The sequence below is a fragment of the Myxocyprinus asiaticus genome, chromosome 1, assembly GCF_019703515.2.
Source record: "Myxocyprinus asiaticus isolate MX2 ecotype Aquarium Trade chromosome 1, UBuf_Myxa_2, whole genome shotgun sequence".
NCBI classification, from domain to species: Eukaryota; Metazoa; Chordata; class Actinopteri; order Cypriniformes; family Catostomidae; genus Myxocyprinus; species Myxocyprinus asiaticus.
The window spans coordinates 61,515,800-61,534,640 of record NC_059344.1 but is presented as its reverse complement, the minus strand read 5'-3'; the positions used below and the strand labels follow the sequence as shown (position 1 = coordinate 61,534,640).

The 18,841-nt window shown below is 37.0% G+C and overlaps 1 protein-coding gene across 4 annotated transcripts in view; it reads right to left on the bottom strand.

The window, feature by feature from the left end:
* Positions 1–16,595, bottom strand: part of csnk1g1 (casein kinase 1, gamma 1) — a 57,950-nt gene extending 41,355 nt beyond the window's left edge. For all 4 annotated transcript variants that reach the window (XM_051700872.1, XM_051700915.1, XM_051700980.1 and 1 more), the window contains exons 1-4: positions 16,423–16,595; positions 10,878–11,194; positions 9,297–9,337; positions 7,654–7,723 (exon numbers count right to left, since the gene is read on the bottom strand). In XM_051700872.1, the coding sequence (XP_051556832.1) occupies positions 7,654–7,723; positions 9,297–9,337; positions 10,878–11,058 (292 nt within the window). In that variant the 5' untranslated portion in view covers positions 11,059–11,194; positions 16,423–16,595. The remainder of the gene's footprint in view (positions 1–7,653; positions 7,724–9,296; positions 9,338–10,877; positions 11,195–16,422) is intronic.
* Between the last annotated feature and the right edge of the window lie 2,246 nt (positions 16,596–18,841).

The window sequence follows — 18,841 nt, the reverse complement described above, 5'->3', positions numbered from 1 at the left end:
GGTATTGGTGCATTTTAACAAATACAAGTACGTGAGTGCAGTATTGGGCCCGATACCGATATCATAACCAACCATCCTGTGCTGACAGCAAGTTCTGCTGATGAGCACAAGTAGGGAGGTGAGAATCACAAAGCGAAGCCGGAGACTCTCAAACCCTCCGTCACCCCATCCCCCCATCTATAAAGCATGAGCTGAGAGCTCAGCGGGTGGTTCCAGTGAAGGCAGTCCACCATGCATTCACATACAGCACCTCCTCCACTGAGGCTACTCTTGTTAGATACTCTATAGTAGGGCTGGGAAAACTATTTGATTTGCTGATGCATCATGATGCTTTCTCAAATGATTCTCCATCAACACAGATACACACACACTCAAATTTCTTTTGAAAAAGCATACACATCAAAACATTACTTATAAAATGTTAATCAGTCACACTAAATCGAGGGTTCTTACACATTTTGAGAAATTAATTTAGGACTATTCCATAGAACTATGCAATTCTATACAGACTGCACTCACAAAGAGCAACTGGTAACACTTTACACTAAGGATGAATAAGCTAACTCCTCATTGACGCAATAGTTAACATGAACAAAAAATAACCAATACTTTTGCAACATTTATGAATCTTGGTTAATGTAAACTTCTACATATTCATTTTTTAATATTCAATGTGGTATACATACACATTAGTTTATCAATTATGAACTAACAATAACACATTTATTAATTAATAAAGATTAATTAATGCTGTAAATTGTAATTGTTATTGACAATTATCATGATCAGTTTGGTATTTATTTGGTTTATTTTGCACCCCTAATCTACATCAAAAGATTTGTGCCTCATTCAATAGTTGAAAAATCTTGATGCATCTAAAAATGTTATGTAATCACACTGTCTCTTTATGAACAGCACCTTAAGATTCCCACCCCTACTTCATAGCTTCAAAATCAGCAACATCCAGTTTCAATAGGCCTGGATTAGATGGAACATCTTTCCCAGTAGCCATGATGGGCAGAAATGAGTGGATAGACACTATCTAGCCTGCAGTCGTGCCTGGGGGAGGGTAGACCTATGGGGTCTGGTTGCACGGTAGAGGACATAAGCAGAACCACATCCTCACGATTTCAGGCTACAGTCACAATAGTATCTCAGAGTAAAACAAGGTCTGTATACTGTATCCCTGCAGCCTTTGGTTAGGGGTCAAGACTTGACAGTTTTTGTGAGACCCTGCTGATACGGTATTACTCCAGTGTGGTTCTCGAGGAGCTGACCAAGACACCGGTGTAGAGTTACACAAGCTCAGCTGCCAGGCCGTTTAATCAGCGGACTACTTTTCAGACGTCATGCGATACCAGTACTAAGTGAGCATCCTGGAAACGCTCTTGGTCAGAGTGCCACCTTTCCCGAAGTGCTGATTCATCATAGAGACACAAACCCCACTGTAGGACATCTACAGACCAATGCGGCCTACATACTAGCCCCAGATAAGGCACATGTAGACTACACATTATATTATCATCAGACAGATCTGGACTAGCCTGTGACATCAGCCCAGACTCTGCTCACATATATACATATTTCCCTTATTATAAACACAAGACTGTTTTACAGAGAGAGCTCTTGTAGACAGGGTGGTGCACACACTAGCAATGCTGTGTACTGAATTATTGATTACCTGCTGCTCAGATGCTGCTGCCACCCTTTTCCGGTCTTCTCTGACCCCACACCCTACTCCATGATCTACATACTTATCCATACTTAATAGAAACCTCTGACCACATACAAAATCACAAGTTTGAGTTCTGCTTCAATCAGGCCACATCGACACTAATCAGCTTCTGTTAGCTTTCCAAAATAAACAGTAATGGAGAGCGCTTTCAAAACTTTGTTTTTGTTGGAGGAAAATGGTATTCTAGTGTGGATGAGAGGCGTAAACCTAGCAAAATCAATACGTACAGTTAGCCAATAATAATTTATGTTGTGGATGATAATAAAATGATTTGTTATTGGCTGTTCAGACAGAATGCATTCTTGCATTAAAGGGATAGTTCACCCAAAAATTAATTCAGTCATTGTTTACTCACACCTGTGTTGTTATAAACCAGCATGACTTTCTTTTCCTTAAAGCAAAGGGAGAAATTGTGAAAACATTTAATACAACGGCAGTTTATGGTGACCACGTCTTCAAGATTCAAAAGGGCACAAAAGTATAATTCAGAAGTCTAATAAATTATCCCATGAGACTCATTATTGTTAAGAAAACATTCGATAAGGTTTGGTGAGAAACAAACCGAAATCTAATGTATTATTTAAGGAAACTTTTGACCAACTGTTGCTTTCCTCTGAGCGTTCCTGAGACTGTACGAGACCAGTAGTTCACGCAGCCCGCTGACGAAATGGGGTGTTCAAGTGAAAACGTGTTTATCTAAAAACAGGTCAGCCACAGTGATACTAAAGAACAGAACACAGCTGCACACAAACCATAGAACCAAACTAGCAAAACATATCTGAAGAGTTTGTAGTCCATGAATAAACGCATTTTTTGCCTAGCCTTATTTTTTTAACCAGAACATTCAATCAAACAAAGATTTGGATAAAGGAATGTCTGTCACCTTTTCTCCATTCTGAAACTCCATCTGAAGAGAGTGATACCTCAGTGAAACATTCTCAGCCAAAATCAAGTCATATTCAACCGGCTCATGAGATGCCAGCTTCAATGTACTGTTATAAGAAAGTTTTTCGACCGGTCCAAGTTCACAGCAGGCAGGGTTATCCGCCGCGTTACCGAAAATAGAAACCAAGCGAATTACAGAATGTACTGCCGCTCGTCACGGATAGTTAAGAAAAACTCTCTGATGATTAACATAGAAAAGATACCTTTTGTCATTTGCCGTCAGGTTAGGAAACAGTGTAACTGTGGCTGCCTTCAGCCTCCTGTCTATGGCTGCGAACAAAAACAGGAAAATGCTGCCTTCGTAGGCTGTATACAGATGTAGGATGAAAATAAGATGCTCTTCAAACTGTCTTGAGACCAGTTCCCTTAAGAGTTCCATTCATTCATAAACGCTGTCGGTTAAGCAGTTAACGGATTACGTTTTTGGATGCAGCCTATCTCTCTCAGTATGATTGAGTACTATGGCTATAAAAAAAAAAAAAAAAAAACAAGGCTGGGCATAGAAATGCATCTATTCTTGGACTACAAACTCTTCAGACAAATTTAGTAAGTTTGGTTCTCTGGTTTGTGTGCAGCTGTGTTCTGTTCTTTAGTATCACTGTGGCGGACCTGTTTTTAGATAAACAAAACTGAATGTCCCTTTTCGCCAGAGGGCTGCGTGAATTACTGGTCTCATGCAGTCTCATGAACGTGCAGAAGAGAGCAACGGTCCGTCAATAGTTTCACTAAATAATACATTAGATTTTGGTTCGTTTACTGAAACCTCATCGTATGCTTTCATTACAATCATGAGTCTCATGGAATAATTGATTAGACCTCTGAATTATACTTTGGCATCCTTTTGAAGCTTGAAGAGGTGGTCACCATAAACTGCCATTGTATGACATCACTGAGCACAGCATTTTTTCACAATTTCTCCCTTTGTGTTAAGAAAAAGAAAGTCAAATGGGGTTATAACAACACAAGTAAACAATGACTGAATTTAAATTTTTGGGTAAACTAATCCTTTAAAAAAATATATAGAATGGAACAGAATGTAGATTTCTCTAGACACACTTTTAAAAGTTTACGTTCTTTTTAACCTGACTCCTCCATGAGACACTGAAAAAACAGCTGGATGTGACAACAGTCAAAGTCATCCATTTAGCACATGTTTACATAGGGAAGAAAATTGAAAAACAGTGTGGACAGATGCAAAAACACATTCGAGAGAATGCTTTTTTTGCCTTATAAAAGAGCTACAATGTGTGCATTAAAGCAACAGAATGCAGGTGTCTCGAGATGAGTTTTTATAAGTTGACATCTTTGTTAGTGGTCGACTGACATAACAGAGGCAGATAAATCGTCCGATTTCCAGAATTTTTTAATTATCGGCATCAACCGATAAATTTTCCCGTTTGGCCGATTTGTTTCTTAAGGCCGCGACGGCTCCAAGAATCGCCTGCATGCACATGAAGGAGCCATCTGAGACGTATAAATGACCAATCACAGTTTGTTTTGTTGTTACGTGCCATTGTGTTACTACAATAATAGATCTGTGTGCAACACAGTCTCATTTAAAGGGTCTCATCTCAGAGCCGCGACAGATGCGTATGAGCTCATAATGTAAAGTAAATATAGTGCTAAATAAGATTTTATCAATTTTATTCAGCAATTTTATGTATATGTTGTTAACTATATTAAATTGTGTAATATATCGGCATGATATCGGCCTATCAGCCACACTGCTCTCTGGATCTCCGCATCGGCTATTAAAAAAAAAAAACGCATGTCGGTCAACCACTAGTCCTTTTAACTCGTCACGGCATCTTACAAATGTCGCGAGACGCTTGCAAAAACAGCTAGATGTGTTGTAACGATCAAAGACGTCCATCTAGCACATTTACAGAAAAAATCTGTATAAAACTGCCCAGACGGAAAAACGTGTGAACAGCCCCTTAGTGTTTTGCCTGCTTTGTGTTAACACTATGGCCACAATGTAGTATTTTCAATTCAATTGAAATCAGGCAACTAAACGTGATAATGTCCAAATCAGACCGATACTGATAAAAATTCCAATAACGATATAAGTAAAATATCATTAAAAAAAAAAAAACAGTAATATTGGCCAATACCAAGTGAACTGCGTTCATTTGAGGACATAATGCAATGTGGTAGTGATAGACTGATATATCAGTCGCGGCGATTATTCGGCCAATATTATTTAGTCGGTTTTCATATTATAAACCTCTGCCGATAACCATGCTGGTCGATTAACCAAAGTCTGACTTTGGTGTGCACATGTTCAGAGTGAATTCTGAGTAAAATAACTTTAATTATTGTTTAGATTGTATTTTATATAAATTAAATTATATATTTTCACTAAATCAGCCATTGGCCAACATGCTTTTATAAAAAAAAAATAAATAAAAAAAAATAAAAAAAAACGGGCTTAGGCATTGCCTGTTGAAAAAAACAATATCAGCTGGCCGCTATTATAAGGCGCAAAATCTGTGTCAGCTTGCTTTAAATATTTCTGAGAGACATTGAGAGAAACTGTGCTTGTTAACATGGCCCCTGTGAAAAGGATGACATCCAAATCAATGAATCACTCAATATTTTGTTCTGAATTTCCCTTTAGATGATAATGAAATATGTCTATCTAGCCTATAGCTATTAAATACAAACACAAGGAACTGGCTATACATCATCTCGCTAACACAGCTGCTGTGAGAAACAGAAGCTTTCACAGACCTGCCCCTTACCTTATCCTTTTCACTGCTAAGAAAAATCTTATGCTAATCAACTCAGTTTGAATATGTTGACCCATGAATGACTGTACGTGAATCTTAGAGAGCAGTTTCATAAGCCATGACCCCTGCCCTGCCATCATATCGACACTGAACTTAAAATTTGCATTGTGTCACCACGGTAACACCATCACCATGCTGCTCTGTGAGAGATATATATATATATATATATATATATATATATATATATATATATATATATATATATATATATATATATATATATATATATATATATATATATTTATATTAGGGCTGTCACGATTATGAAATTTGGCTGACGATTAATTGTCAAACAAATAATTGCGATTATGTCGATTAATTGTCTCTAAAGGCTTTCACGATTAATTGTCATATAAACTGTAATATTTCTTAAGGTGTGCTTTTTTCTGCATGTGTGCTTCAGACACCTTAAGAAGTCATTTTTACATATTTAACTTCAAATAATAAAACAGGGATGTGATTTCCTTTTAAGGCTTTAAAAACTTATGAATGACATGAAAAATAATAATATTTCTAAATACTTAAAATAAGTCTCTCTTTTTTTGGTCAACTTTAGTTTTGGTCAGTTTTATATTTACACAGTTGTTTTTTGAACTACATACATTTTACATTATATATTTGTATAAAAAAGGAAAAATAATTTTTAGATATATTTTATGTATTTAATATTTTATTATATTATGCAATAGTAAAACATTTCTGTCCCAATTTCTTCACTTTCACACGTTATTTTAATGCTCTGATTAAACCCACGAGCCTTATTTGTCATGATGCAAAATCCGGAACATTCCCATTACACGATTGTTTAAAAGTGAAACCAGAGCGCTTTGCGTTCACTATTACAATTTATACTTGTTCGTTTAGATTTTTGCGGGAATTTGGCTCGAGCCTCTGCTGACAGAACGCGCATCCGAGCGCTTTTGAAGAGCTCCACACGCGCTTCCGGACAGGAGCTGGTTGACGTCCGTGGTGCGGCTCAGTGCCACAGTTAGACTGAATGACACACAAACATGCCATTCATGGCATTTATACAGTATATTCGCTTAAAATTCCTTTATTTGGGCATTAAAATGTTATTGGGCATTCTAATTCCAATCATCGTTTAGATCAAATAACCGCGATCAGACGTGTAAAACGTTTCAGTACTGTGCAAACGCTTTAGGCACTTGAGAAAAATGTTGCATAGTGAGGATGTCTTCAAAAATAATGTTGTAAATGGTTTTAATTTATCTATTATTGTCATACAAATCCAGTAAACATAAAAGAGCTAAATCAATATTTGGTGTGACCACCTTTGCCTTCAAAACAGCCCCAATTCTCCTAGGTACATCTGGACACAGTTTTTCTTGGTTGTTGGCAGATAGGATGTTCAAAGCTTCTTGGAGAATTCGCCACAGTTCTTCTATCTATTTAGGCTGTCTATTCATGTAATTCCAGACTGACTCGATGTTGAGATCTGGGCAAACATTTATATTTCCTTCTGATATACTAAAAACAGAATATATAAAATAACTGTTTTAAGACAAATGCTTTTGTGAAAATAAAATGGGCTTTTGCACAGTACTGTATATACATCCCTAGCTCTGTAGTAAATTCCTCTGTCATAAAGACAAAATATGTTTTATTGAAACAAAATATAAGGAGTGCAATTCATGCCAAAACGTCATGGTCAGTCAAAAAGCTTGATAGCCGTTGAGTTCTCTCTATTCACCAGTCATTGGCAGGTGAAGCAAAAGTTAATTTATGATCCTATGTGCTCAATTTTATTTCAATTTAACGCTAGGCTCTGTGGTAAAGTAAACCGGTGTAGTAAAGTAAATTGAAGCAATGACTCAACATGTCAGATAGTCCAGAGGAGAAAGAAATCCTCAACCCAATACAAAGGAAACATGCACAGAAAACCTGCTCAGCAACTGTGAGCTTCAAAGCAAGAAACATGACATTAAATCCCTGTCACAAAGCCCTGAGCCACTGAATATAGTAAACTCCAAGCCTTGAGCGCAGTATAAACACAGTCATGCACCTGGATATGAAGATTAAGGCTTAAGGCAGAGAGGACACATGCCTGCACAATGTGCTCAAGCAAACACACTGACGGCATGAAAAAAGACAAAAACATCAGAGGAATTGATAAGAAACAATGTAAAACACAGTGCAGTTTAGTTTGTTAGATATCCTTACCTGCACTGCCTAATGTTTTGTAGAACCGGTACTCCAAATGAAGCTGTGGTGCCCTCGATTTCACAGGTTCCTATAGGAATATTTAAAAATAAATAAATAAATAAATAAAAATTTAATCATTGTATGTGTTCAGATTGAGTCCACAATATACAGTACAACAACAGACCAGCTTTCCTTTTCATATTTGGCTCCTAAACTATGGAAAAGTCTCCCTAACACTGTTCGGGATGCAGACACACTCACTCAAAGTCTAGACTAAAGACTCGTCTATTTAGCCAGGCATACACCTAATTTATCCTTCAACTCACAATTAGGTTGCTTTAGTTAGGTCTACCAGAACCAGAAACCAGAAACATCCATCTTGATCTATAACTCTGCATAAAATTGAATGGCATCTACATTAATATAAATTTATTTGTTTCCATTTCTCAACCTTGGGATTCATATCCCGAGGTTATCAGAGCTGGTCAGATCCAGCTCCGTTCCTGCTTGGTGTCGGACTCCACTGCTATGTGTCTCTGTGTGATGACGACTAAACGCAGCCGGTGCCAGCCAGACATCACTTCAGTCTTTTACGATGGACTTCAGAGGATGAACTGATGCCAACTCCAACTGTAAGACATCGGATACTTCATATGCCACTGCCCAAAACTTGGACTTAGGATGGACCCCACTGAACCTCACCAAAATGACCTGCGGGTTGAACTGCGATACACCTAATTTATCTCTGCCTGCATCACCTTTGTTTATTGATGGACTACACTCTTGAAATGAAATACACAGGCTATCATTTAATTGCCAACAAAAGCCTTCATCAGCCAACTAACAAAGGACAATGCATCTATGTGAACTTCTGCAGTTAATCCAGGATGAACTACAAAGACATTAGTCATTAATATTAAAGTTTTTCTTAAACAATGGACCTTCATGCTTACTTAATTTACACATTTAAAACCATGACTTGCACTGCACATAAATAACTAATATTGGCATTATATTTATGCTGTTTATCCCCCGGGGGGACTGGCCCCCACAGTGAGCCTGGTTTCTCCCAAGGTTATTTTTCTCCATTAACCAACATTTTATGGAGTTTTGTGTTTCTTGCCACAGTCGTCTTCAGCTTGCTCACAGGGGTTCTAAATACAATTATTATTTAATTTCTATACACAATTTACAATCATATTTAATCAAACTACACAATGATCACTTTATAGATATTACAGTTTCATTTTTTGTTAATGCATGATTTCCTGTAATGCTGCTTTGAAACAATGCCTGTTGTGAAAAGCGCCATACAAATAAAAGTCAAGTCATTTTTATCTGACCAGCTAACTAAATAAGTAACATGAGCATTTCAAATATGATGCTGAATGGTCTAGTTGACTAAACAAGGTCACTATTGACATGACTCACTTCCAAGCTCCTGTCCGACACACGTAAATTGGAACTTTTTTAAGCTGCTCCCTTAATTATAACACAATCCAACAAAAACCATCAGTGTTTATTTCCAGATCGCAAAAGACTGCATTTTCAAAGTAAACATCATAACTGATGCTTCCACTGATAGACCCCATGATGAAATAAAAAAACATATGGAAAACATATGGCTTTAGGTAGAGAGAAGTAAATATAAATGCACTTACCAACTTTATTGCAACATACTCATTGGTATAGAGGTTCTTTCCTACAAAAGAAAATAAAACAGACAAAGGGTGACCAACTGAAGCTGATACTAGAAAGCAAGAAATGGGAATGCACAGATATGGGATTTTTCCCCCGATAGATGACAGAATGATATGTTGCATTTTGTCCATTCATATTTCAGGGTTCCAACTCTTTTCATGGTACAATGTTTCAGGACATTTTATGTGCCCAGCAAGTTAAAATTTAAGCAAAAAATGTCCATTTAACTCACGCTTTTATTTTGCCGTTTTGTGTTGTTTTTGACAGTAGTTTCTCACCTTCAGATAAGCAGTACCCTACATGGCCCAGTTTGGTTATTAATCCCCGTAAAGCTGTGATTTAATTAAATACATAGTCTGTATGTGCTGCACACTTCAGAATGCTCTGCTCTCTGTCATCTCACACACAGGAGAGCGCGCGTGATGATCACGATGAAGTGTTTCGAGTGTATGAGCGCCCGACTTCACACATTCATTTTGAAGCGCACATCACTAGCAGATTATATATTTATTTAATTAAATCACATACATTTGCAGTTTAATTATCACACTAGGCTATATCGCAATTTATTTATTTTTTGGGTTAATTGTGCATTCAAACATTCATTTTTGTAAATACGTTATATTGTCTTGTCTAAAGTTTGTAAGTCATTGTTTTTTGATTAGCAGCACTGTTGGATCGACAAAAATCATATTTTGTACTATATCAATACTTAAACTAGTATTTAGAGTGAAGAAAGATGACAGCAGATGAGCAGAGATTGTTTGTGACAGCGATTCGTTCACTAAAATATTTTCCAGGACAAATAATTATTTTCCATGACATTTAGGCATTCTTCTAATTTTCCATGAATTTTCCATGACTGGAAAACTGTATTCCAAAATTCCAGGTTTTCCAGGATGAGTGGGAACCCTGATATTTGTCCATTCATTGTCCATTTGCATCGGCCAATAACCGTGTCCTATTGCCCATAATTAAAAAAAAAAAAAAGGTAGTGCATAATAAACATTTTCTGTTATAATTTTTGGTGAAGTCTGAGGACAGTAAAGTTTTCTGAAGTTTTCCGAAATTCTCTTTATGTCACTATATTTTGGTCATCAGCATCCTGTGCTCTCTCGTGAGTGCAGTGATAGGATCTCGGTGCTGAACTTCGCCACTATACTACTCAATCACTGGCCAGTGATGTCTGAAAATGTGATATTTTTAGTCGCATAGTGTCAAATTTGGGTCTTACAATGAGAGTCATTTACTTGCATTGTAGAGTGTTGTCACGAGGAGTAAAAAAAAAATTAAAAATACAAAAAAAAAAATCTTGGGATTTTAAGAAACAATATCGGGATTGTTCAAATGAAGGTCGTGATTAATCAAAAAATCTACCCTTATTCGAGGTGCTAAACATATGATGCGATGGCAGCGGTAACCCAGGAACTCCAGAGCTCCTGAGGGCCCACCCCTGTCTTGTGCCTTTGAGCAAGAACCTTTACCACAAGTTGATCCACTGAGACTTTATGAGTAAGAACGATACTAATTGCTTTCCTTACCGAGCTTCAGCTCTCCAAAGTTGCCACAGCCGATCTTCTTGCCAACTCTAAAATTTGGACCCACCATGAGGACCCCAGAGGACGCAGAGGAGCTGGAGGGCCGCGAGTGCCCGCTGCGCCCCTGGCCCACTTTACTGCTCCTCACCGGCCTCTCGCCCTCCTTCTCTCTGGGGTGATCCATGACTGCGGCGCCCGAGGCACAGAGATCCAGATGAACCAGGCCGGAGCCCAAAGCACACAGCTCAGGCCAGAAGACAGCTCATGGGACGACAGCTGTTGGCACCGCTGCCACTGAGCCAGTCACTGCTACCAGCACACTGACGAAAGGAAACATTCAACCTGAGTATGTTGTGTATTTGAAAGCATTAAAACATTTATACTGCAACACTAAAATAGAAAATTATACAATCTAAGGAAATGCCTTCTTTGAAAGCCAATGATTGTATTATTAAAGGTGATGTGTGTAATTTTTCAATGTTAAAAGACTCTATACAGTATACACAACTATAAGTAAGCCAATTGCAGGTTGATTTCCCCAAAAAGTGTTAACATAGCTCTACTAAAACATGGCTTAGCTCGATTTAGCATCCCGACCAGCCAACATTTGCTCCACGAGTTTGTAGCAGGATTATCTGTTTGCCTAACCAAAGGATGACATGGGGAGTCTGCCCATTGAGAAACCTGACTGAAAACAGTCATTGGGTCTTATGCAAGAAACTCAAGCAGAATTAAGTAAATCTATTATTTATATTTTATTTTATACTACATATTATTTTCATTATTTTAAAAATTCCTTTTGGTGACACTAGAGGCACAGAAATTCCACACTTACTTAAATCAAACATTATAGGCTAATGATTGATCTCTGTTTTCCCCTAATGTAGCCTATTGTTACTAAACCAATTCAAGTTAAAAAAAAATGTATTTAAAGGGATAGTTCACCCAAAAATGAAAATGCTCACATCATTTACTCAGCCTTAATGCCATCACAGGTGTGTATGACTTTCTTTTGTCAGAACACATTTGAAGAAAAATTGAAAAATATCTCAGCTCAGGAGGTCCTTAAAATGCAAGTGGATGGTGATCAAACTTTTGAAGCTCCAAAAATCACAGACAGTCATCCAGCAGTTAAATTAATGTCCTCTAAAGCAACATGATTGCTTTTGGTGTGAAAAAGATCAATATTTAAGTACTTTTCAACTACAACCATCGCTTCTGGTCAGCAGCAGAATGCAAATTCACGAGAGCGCTGAGTTCACGTGGTCCTAGTGTGACGAATTCGCGTTGCCATGTTACGGACATAATCTCACATTTTCCTGTCAGTTGAGACATCCCACATTGTGGTGAAGCAAGAAAGTCATACACACCTCAGATATCATGAGGGTGAGTAAATGATAAGATGACCAGTTCTCAAATGAACATTCAAAAACCGACTTTAGAGTATCCATTATTCTAGGGAAGAAATATTAGATCCGTTAGAGAAACATTAGCCAATTTCCATTATAATTATGCTATCAGTCGACTGTACCTTTAAATTTGCTGATACCGAAAGCAAATCTATGATGCTCAAAATTCGAGCCAAAATTTCATCTTACAATCAAAACGTCAATATGCCATTGTTGGTAGAATCTCATGCATTTCAAGCCAATACTTATTGCAATGTTTGTGAAACTAACATTTGTCATGGGAGGAGAACCACAGAAAAGTTTACAATACCTATTCTGATACACTTAAAAGCACATCACTTGGTGGAGTACTTCGAAACTAGTCGATAAGCCAAAAATGTATATCGCTATATTATATTAAGACATAGTAACTCCTACAATTTTAGCAGTTCCACTTCATATTAGATATCTTTAACTACTATGTACTAACACAAAAATACATACAATGTATTTATGTGTAACTACATGTTGTTGCAAAATTCTCACAAGGTTCACATTTGCTGCTACTGAGGTTGAGGTACGGGTAGCTTAAGGAGTAGGGGTTGGTTGAGGTTAAGGTTAATGGTTAGGTTACCAGCGTAACTACAAATGTACTTAAAAGAACATAGTTGTTAAAGAAGCCTAATATAAAGTGGGTCCATTTTAGCCCATACAATCAATTGGTTTTGCCTAAATAACAGCAGACCACCACACCTCATTTGGTTTGAACCACAACAAAAAGGACAAAACACCTGTAGTGACAAGCAATAGATGAGTTTTGGGGGGGGGGGGGGGGGTGAAGGCGATTGACGCATGTGAGACGCCTCTTGATATTATAACATGGAGCGGAAAGCTACGTTTGCACTCCTTAGTGAAAGCGGTCCAAAACAAAATCTGTCTGTGTGACACAGATCTGATATTTTCAAAACAGTATGAGCACAAAAAAATCTGATTGTGGTCATACATGTTCGATCTAAGACCATGTGACCCAAGTGTTACCCATCAGGTCAGAATTCACAAGTGTCTTTAAGATTAGGCTACAAATCAGTGTACAGGTGCAGACCAATGCAGTCATCATTCAGTGCCATTAGCACATTGCCTAAAAAACAAACCCGATCAACTGCAGAATAGCAACAATGGTGGTGTCAGTGGTGAGATTACTTGAAGTACTTGATGGACAAGCAAATACCATGATTTCTGTCGTTATGTGCACATGCAGGTAGAGCACATGATGTTATTGTTTGTTTTTAAATGTGCATATGCTGGTCTTTTATAAATATGGGTCACTAAGAAACCTGAAAATGAAAAGATCAGGTTTGATAACAAAAATCAAATCAAAACCGAGATTAGTAATGAGAAAATGATACTGAACTACATGATTCACATAACTCAGAATCTTATAAAATGACGATCAGGCACACTCAAGGGCAGCTCTGGCCACGTGAAGCCCTGCGCATAACATGACTACAACAAAGCAAGACCTACTGAAGCGTCTCAAAGCGAAGACGCTGGAGAGCTTGAGGACTCATTTGTTGAACTCTTCACAAGGAAAGTGAATAGTGACTAAGACTGTCAGTCCTTAACATTCTGCCTCATATCTCTTTTTGTGTTCCACTAAGAAAACCATACAGGTTTGGAACAACATGGGGGTGAATAAATGACAGAATCTGCATTTTTGGGAGAAACTATTCCTTTAAAATATTACCAAAGAAATAGGCCCATGATTGGGCATAAATATCCACTCACTTCTAATGCCCGCTGCGTCGTTATTTATGATTATCGTTGATGCAGTACTAATGCAATTGGCTGTATCCATTAGAAGTCACATCTCAAATCATTAACCTTTTGAAAAGAGATTAGCCCAGGAGGAAGCCAGGCATCAGGGAGGGATTCCTATTGTGACACAACCAGTGAGGAAATGCTTCCCTGAACCCCTGAGAAAGAGCAGGGTTGGTGCAATGGGGGTGCTCGCTTTAGCATAATATCATATCAAGCATAAATCCTGCAATCTTGATATTCAAAACCAATGGCTGAGGTTTTGAACCATAATATATGGAGGTCGTTCACCAAGTTGACGATCCAAATAAACAGACTGATTAAAAAGTCCAGAAATGTTTACATAGAGCTGCTTGAGGGTTTGGCCTAGTGGCCGGACAAGCTTTGAAATGGCCGATGACAATAATATCAAAAACGGTCAAATATCGACCCATGTATCAGTCCGTCACTGGCTTGTACTGTCATAGAACTAGGGATGTGCAAAACAACCAATTTTCAAAATCGACTAGTCAGTCGGTTGTTTGAACGCCTAATTGACTAGATGACGGTTAAGATAATAATGTATAATTAGGCTCCATTATGTTCACGTGACCCCAATCCGACACATTTCAGAGGGATATATGTATGCTAAGCGCAAAGGATATTCAACCAAAATATAGGCTAAATAACTTTAATACATGACTCTCTGATATACTTGATTCTAATTTTTCAATGGCGCCATCTAGTGGTCTGATATTTCTCAGTAACAACCGCACATCCATGTATCAGACCGCTCATCTGGGTTTTGTGAGCTATCTTTCCTGCTTCTTGGATCTCTGTTCGATCTCTACAAGTAAGCTAAAACAATTCTTTCAACTCAAATCAATGTTTCATGTGAATTTATTTGAAAAGTAGTCTTGTAATAACATGCATAATGAGCAGTCAACTCAACCAGAGGTGGATTTCAGCTGTTCAGCTATTTATTTCTTCTCGCATCATTACATAATTTCAACGCAAATCAATACTTTATGATCATGTATATATTTATGTGGTTAGCAGCCGTGTAATAAGCGGGGTAATGTACAGTCAGCCTGACTGTACATAACATTTTACTGCACAAAACCATAAAAGTGAGAGAAGTAAAAAATAAGGCTCAAATATAGTGGCACAAAACCACTTATGCTCGTCCTGAACGCAGAATAATCGCACTAATCGACAAGTCAGTTGTTGGACGACTACTTCATTAGTCAACCACCGTGGCACATCCCTACACAGACAGAAACCCAAGACACATACTAGCAAGCTCAAAAAACTCAGATTTAGCCATTTACTTGCATAATTACAGACCCAGAATTAAGCATAAAGACACTGGTACAGGCCAACATGTTTCATTTTCTAAATAATGCAATGGAGGTTGCCACCTGTTATAACTCGGCTACATACAGGCTACCTATTCAGAGACAAAAAAACAGCTACCCTATCTTATCTGATATTGTTGAGGAATCAAATGTACGTTTTAAATGCCTGGTCTGGACCCCAAAGATCGTGTCAGATTTTATATATATATATATATATATATATATATTTTTTTTTTTATGAATGCAATGTTGGTCACCTTTTGCCATTTAAGTGAATGCATCAATCCTGATCAGCTGACATGTGTGCCAGTGTGTGTATCTGATTCAATTAATTTCAAGTTGCTTTATTGGCATGACAAAAGTACATTTTTATCATTTAAAAAGCATTTAAAACAACACAGAAAATAGTTTAGAACAACTGATTCTCTAATGGTATCCAATGAAGACAAAAACCTTCTAATAAAAATAATGATAATAATAATAAATAATAATAACTGTTAAAATCAAAATAAAATAATGAAATAAAAACATGTATCGATATATTTAATTTAAATAAACCTATAAAAAAAGAAATAATAATAAAAAATAAAAAAAACGTAAAAATACAGATAAATAATTAACGCCTTCTCACGACATTGAATGAGCTTTCCTCATGCGGGCCAGACACCTCAACAAATCGTAACAGGAAGAAGGAACAGCATATTTAAGAGACCACCTTGCCAACTGTATAGATCGCTGACAGGTTCAACTGATTTCTAACTAATAATTAATCGATTTATCTTGATATCGATACACATATCCAAACAGCGAGAAGAGATATGAAGTGATTCGGTTCTCTCGTGAGTCGCGATGCGCAGTTATTAATCAAACATTGAATACAGATTACAGCCACGATCGATCGGTCCAGATTATTGGTGATTATAAATAGGATTATCGAACTAATAGAGCTAACCGCCTGATGAACACCTTTAGCTAGGTAGCTATAGCAGCCTGTTCTGTTTAACTCACTTCCACGATGAACTTCGCCACAGGCTTCACAGTGGAGATGATTTCTGTGATACCAGCGTCTGTAGATTATATGACAGCTTTTCTCAATAAAATCAGTGTGTGTGTCCCGCTAGCCGCTTTTCCTCCTTTCTTTAGTGTTCCTGCAAGTAACGTGAAGCTTTCGCTGTCGCCAATGACTTCCGGTCTTGGACTCTGAGGAGATTTCAAAATAAAAGTCCCTGCGGTCACTAAGGGAAGAAAGTCCCTGAAGCGTTCTGATCTACGGAGCCAAGTCTTTTACAGTGTTGGGTGTAATGCATTACTAAGTAATTAATTACTGTAATTAAATTACTTTTTCAAAGTAAAAGTAAAGTAAGGGATTATTCTTAATTTTTCAGTCATTTAATTACAGTTACTTCTGATGTAATTGTGTTAAATACTGTATAGACACTAGAACAATTCTATATAAAACAATAGTGAATTTAAAATTGAAATGTAATGTCTAATGCTAAAATGTACATTTTTAAATGTAACGCTGCCCCCTTAAATTCTTTGGCCAGTTCATGAATAATTTATATGATTTTATATTATTTATTTTAAAGAATTAAAATAACTGTTTCATGTTTATCCTTGTATTTTTCATCTGGTCGAGGTTGATAAGGGTTTTAGAAAGCAATTAGTAATAAGTAATTCAATTACTTTTCAGACAGAGTAATTAGTACAGTAATCTAATTACACTGTAGAAGATGGAATTAGTAATTAGGAATTAATTACTTTTTTTGAGTAACTTACCCAACACTGGTTAAGACTCAGGTATACTTCGGTTTTCTGCGTTACGGGTCGTATATCGCACACAGTATACTTTTTTGAAGAGGTTTGACGCAGTATGTGGACAGTCCACGCAGACTGTGCTGATGACGAAATTTGTGTCATGCATACTGTGCCTGTTCAAAGTATACTTTGGCCTTTAGGCAGAATGTTAGGGACTGACAACCCAGGTCACCATTCACTTCTATTGTATGGGAAAGAGTAGCTTAAACATTCTTCACAATCTCTCCCCATGTGTTCCACAGAAGAAAGAAATATATACGCGTTTGGAACGACATGGGGGTGAGTAAATGACGACAGAAATTTCATTTTGGGTAACCAAACCCTTTAAGAACATAAGTATAGGCATCACAAGTACTTGCATTGCATACTGGATGTAACACTACACTGCTTAGCACTTCACGTAAGATAATAATAAGAAGAATGATTTTAAAAGGTGTCCCCTATCTAAATTAAAGAGATAGTTCACCCAAAAATGAAAATTCTCTCTTCATTTACTCACACTCATTCCATCCCAGTATGACTTTCTTTCTTCTGCAGAACACAAATTAAGATTTTAAAAGAATATTTCAGCTCTGTTGGTCCTCACAATGCAAGTGAATGGTGACCAGAACTTTGAAGGCCCAAAAGGCAGTATAAAAGTAATCCATGAGACTCCAGTGCTTAAATCCAAATCTTTTGAAGCGATATGATAGGTGTAGGTGAGAAACAATATTTAAGTCCTTTTTTAACGGTAAATCTACACTTTCACTTTCACTTCCACATTCTGGTATGGAATTGACTTTCAATTTCACATTCAGCCACCTACTGGTTGGGGCTGGTCAAAGGTGGAGATTGATAATAAAAAAAAAGGACTTAAATATTGATCTGTTTCTCACCCACACATTTCATATCATGTCTGAACACATGGATTTGACCACTGGAGTCGTATGGATTACTTTTATGCCTCGTTTTATGTCATTTTTGATTCTTCTGAGTTCTGGTCACCATTCACTTGCATTGCGTGGACCAAAAGAGCTTAAATATTCCTCTAAAAATCTTCATTTGTGTTTCTTCAGAAGAAAGAAAGTCATTCATTTTGGGAGAACTATCCCTTTAAGATTAACCTCATATCAGTTATTAATAGATAATTAATCAGCAATTATATATCTTTATCAATTATTATTATTGTATAGACAAAAAATAAGAACTCCAAACCACACTGACCTTATTTGACTTGTATTGGTGAATTAGTTACTGTCCCAATGTTTGCATCTTCTCACGAACAGTGTGTAGCAACACCTGGTGGATTATCTTTTTATGTAAAAGAATGGCCCATCCATAAAACAGTTCCAAACCACTTTTAATTATTAATACAACATTTGCAGCATACTTCAAAGTCTTAACATTTGTTTCTGTATTTATCTGTCATTCAATTGATTCGTTTGTATTTAATTACTTTAATAGATATGCTTGATTGACTCATGTGATTTATCAAGTATAAAGTGAATCTTAACTTTTTTTTTTTTCATTTGTGATTTTATCCAAACAGCTGGTGTCTATTCATCCATAGACAGCCTACTCTATTAGAAGCTGTCTTCTGAATTTTTATTTTCTTCTTTATATTATTATT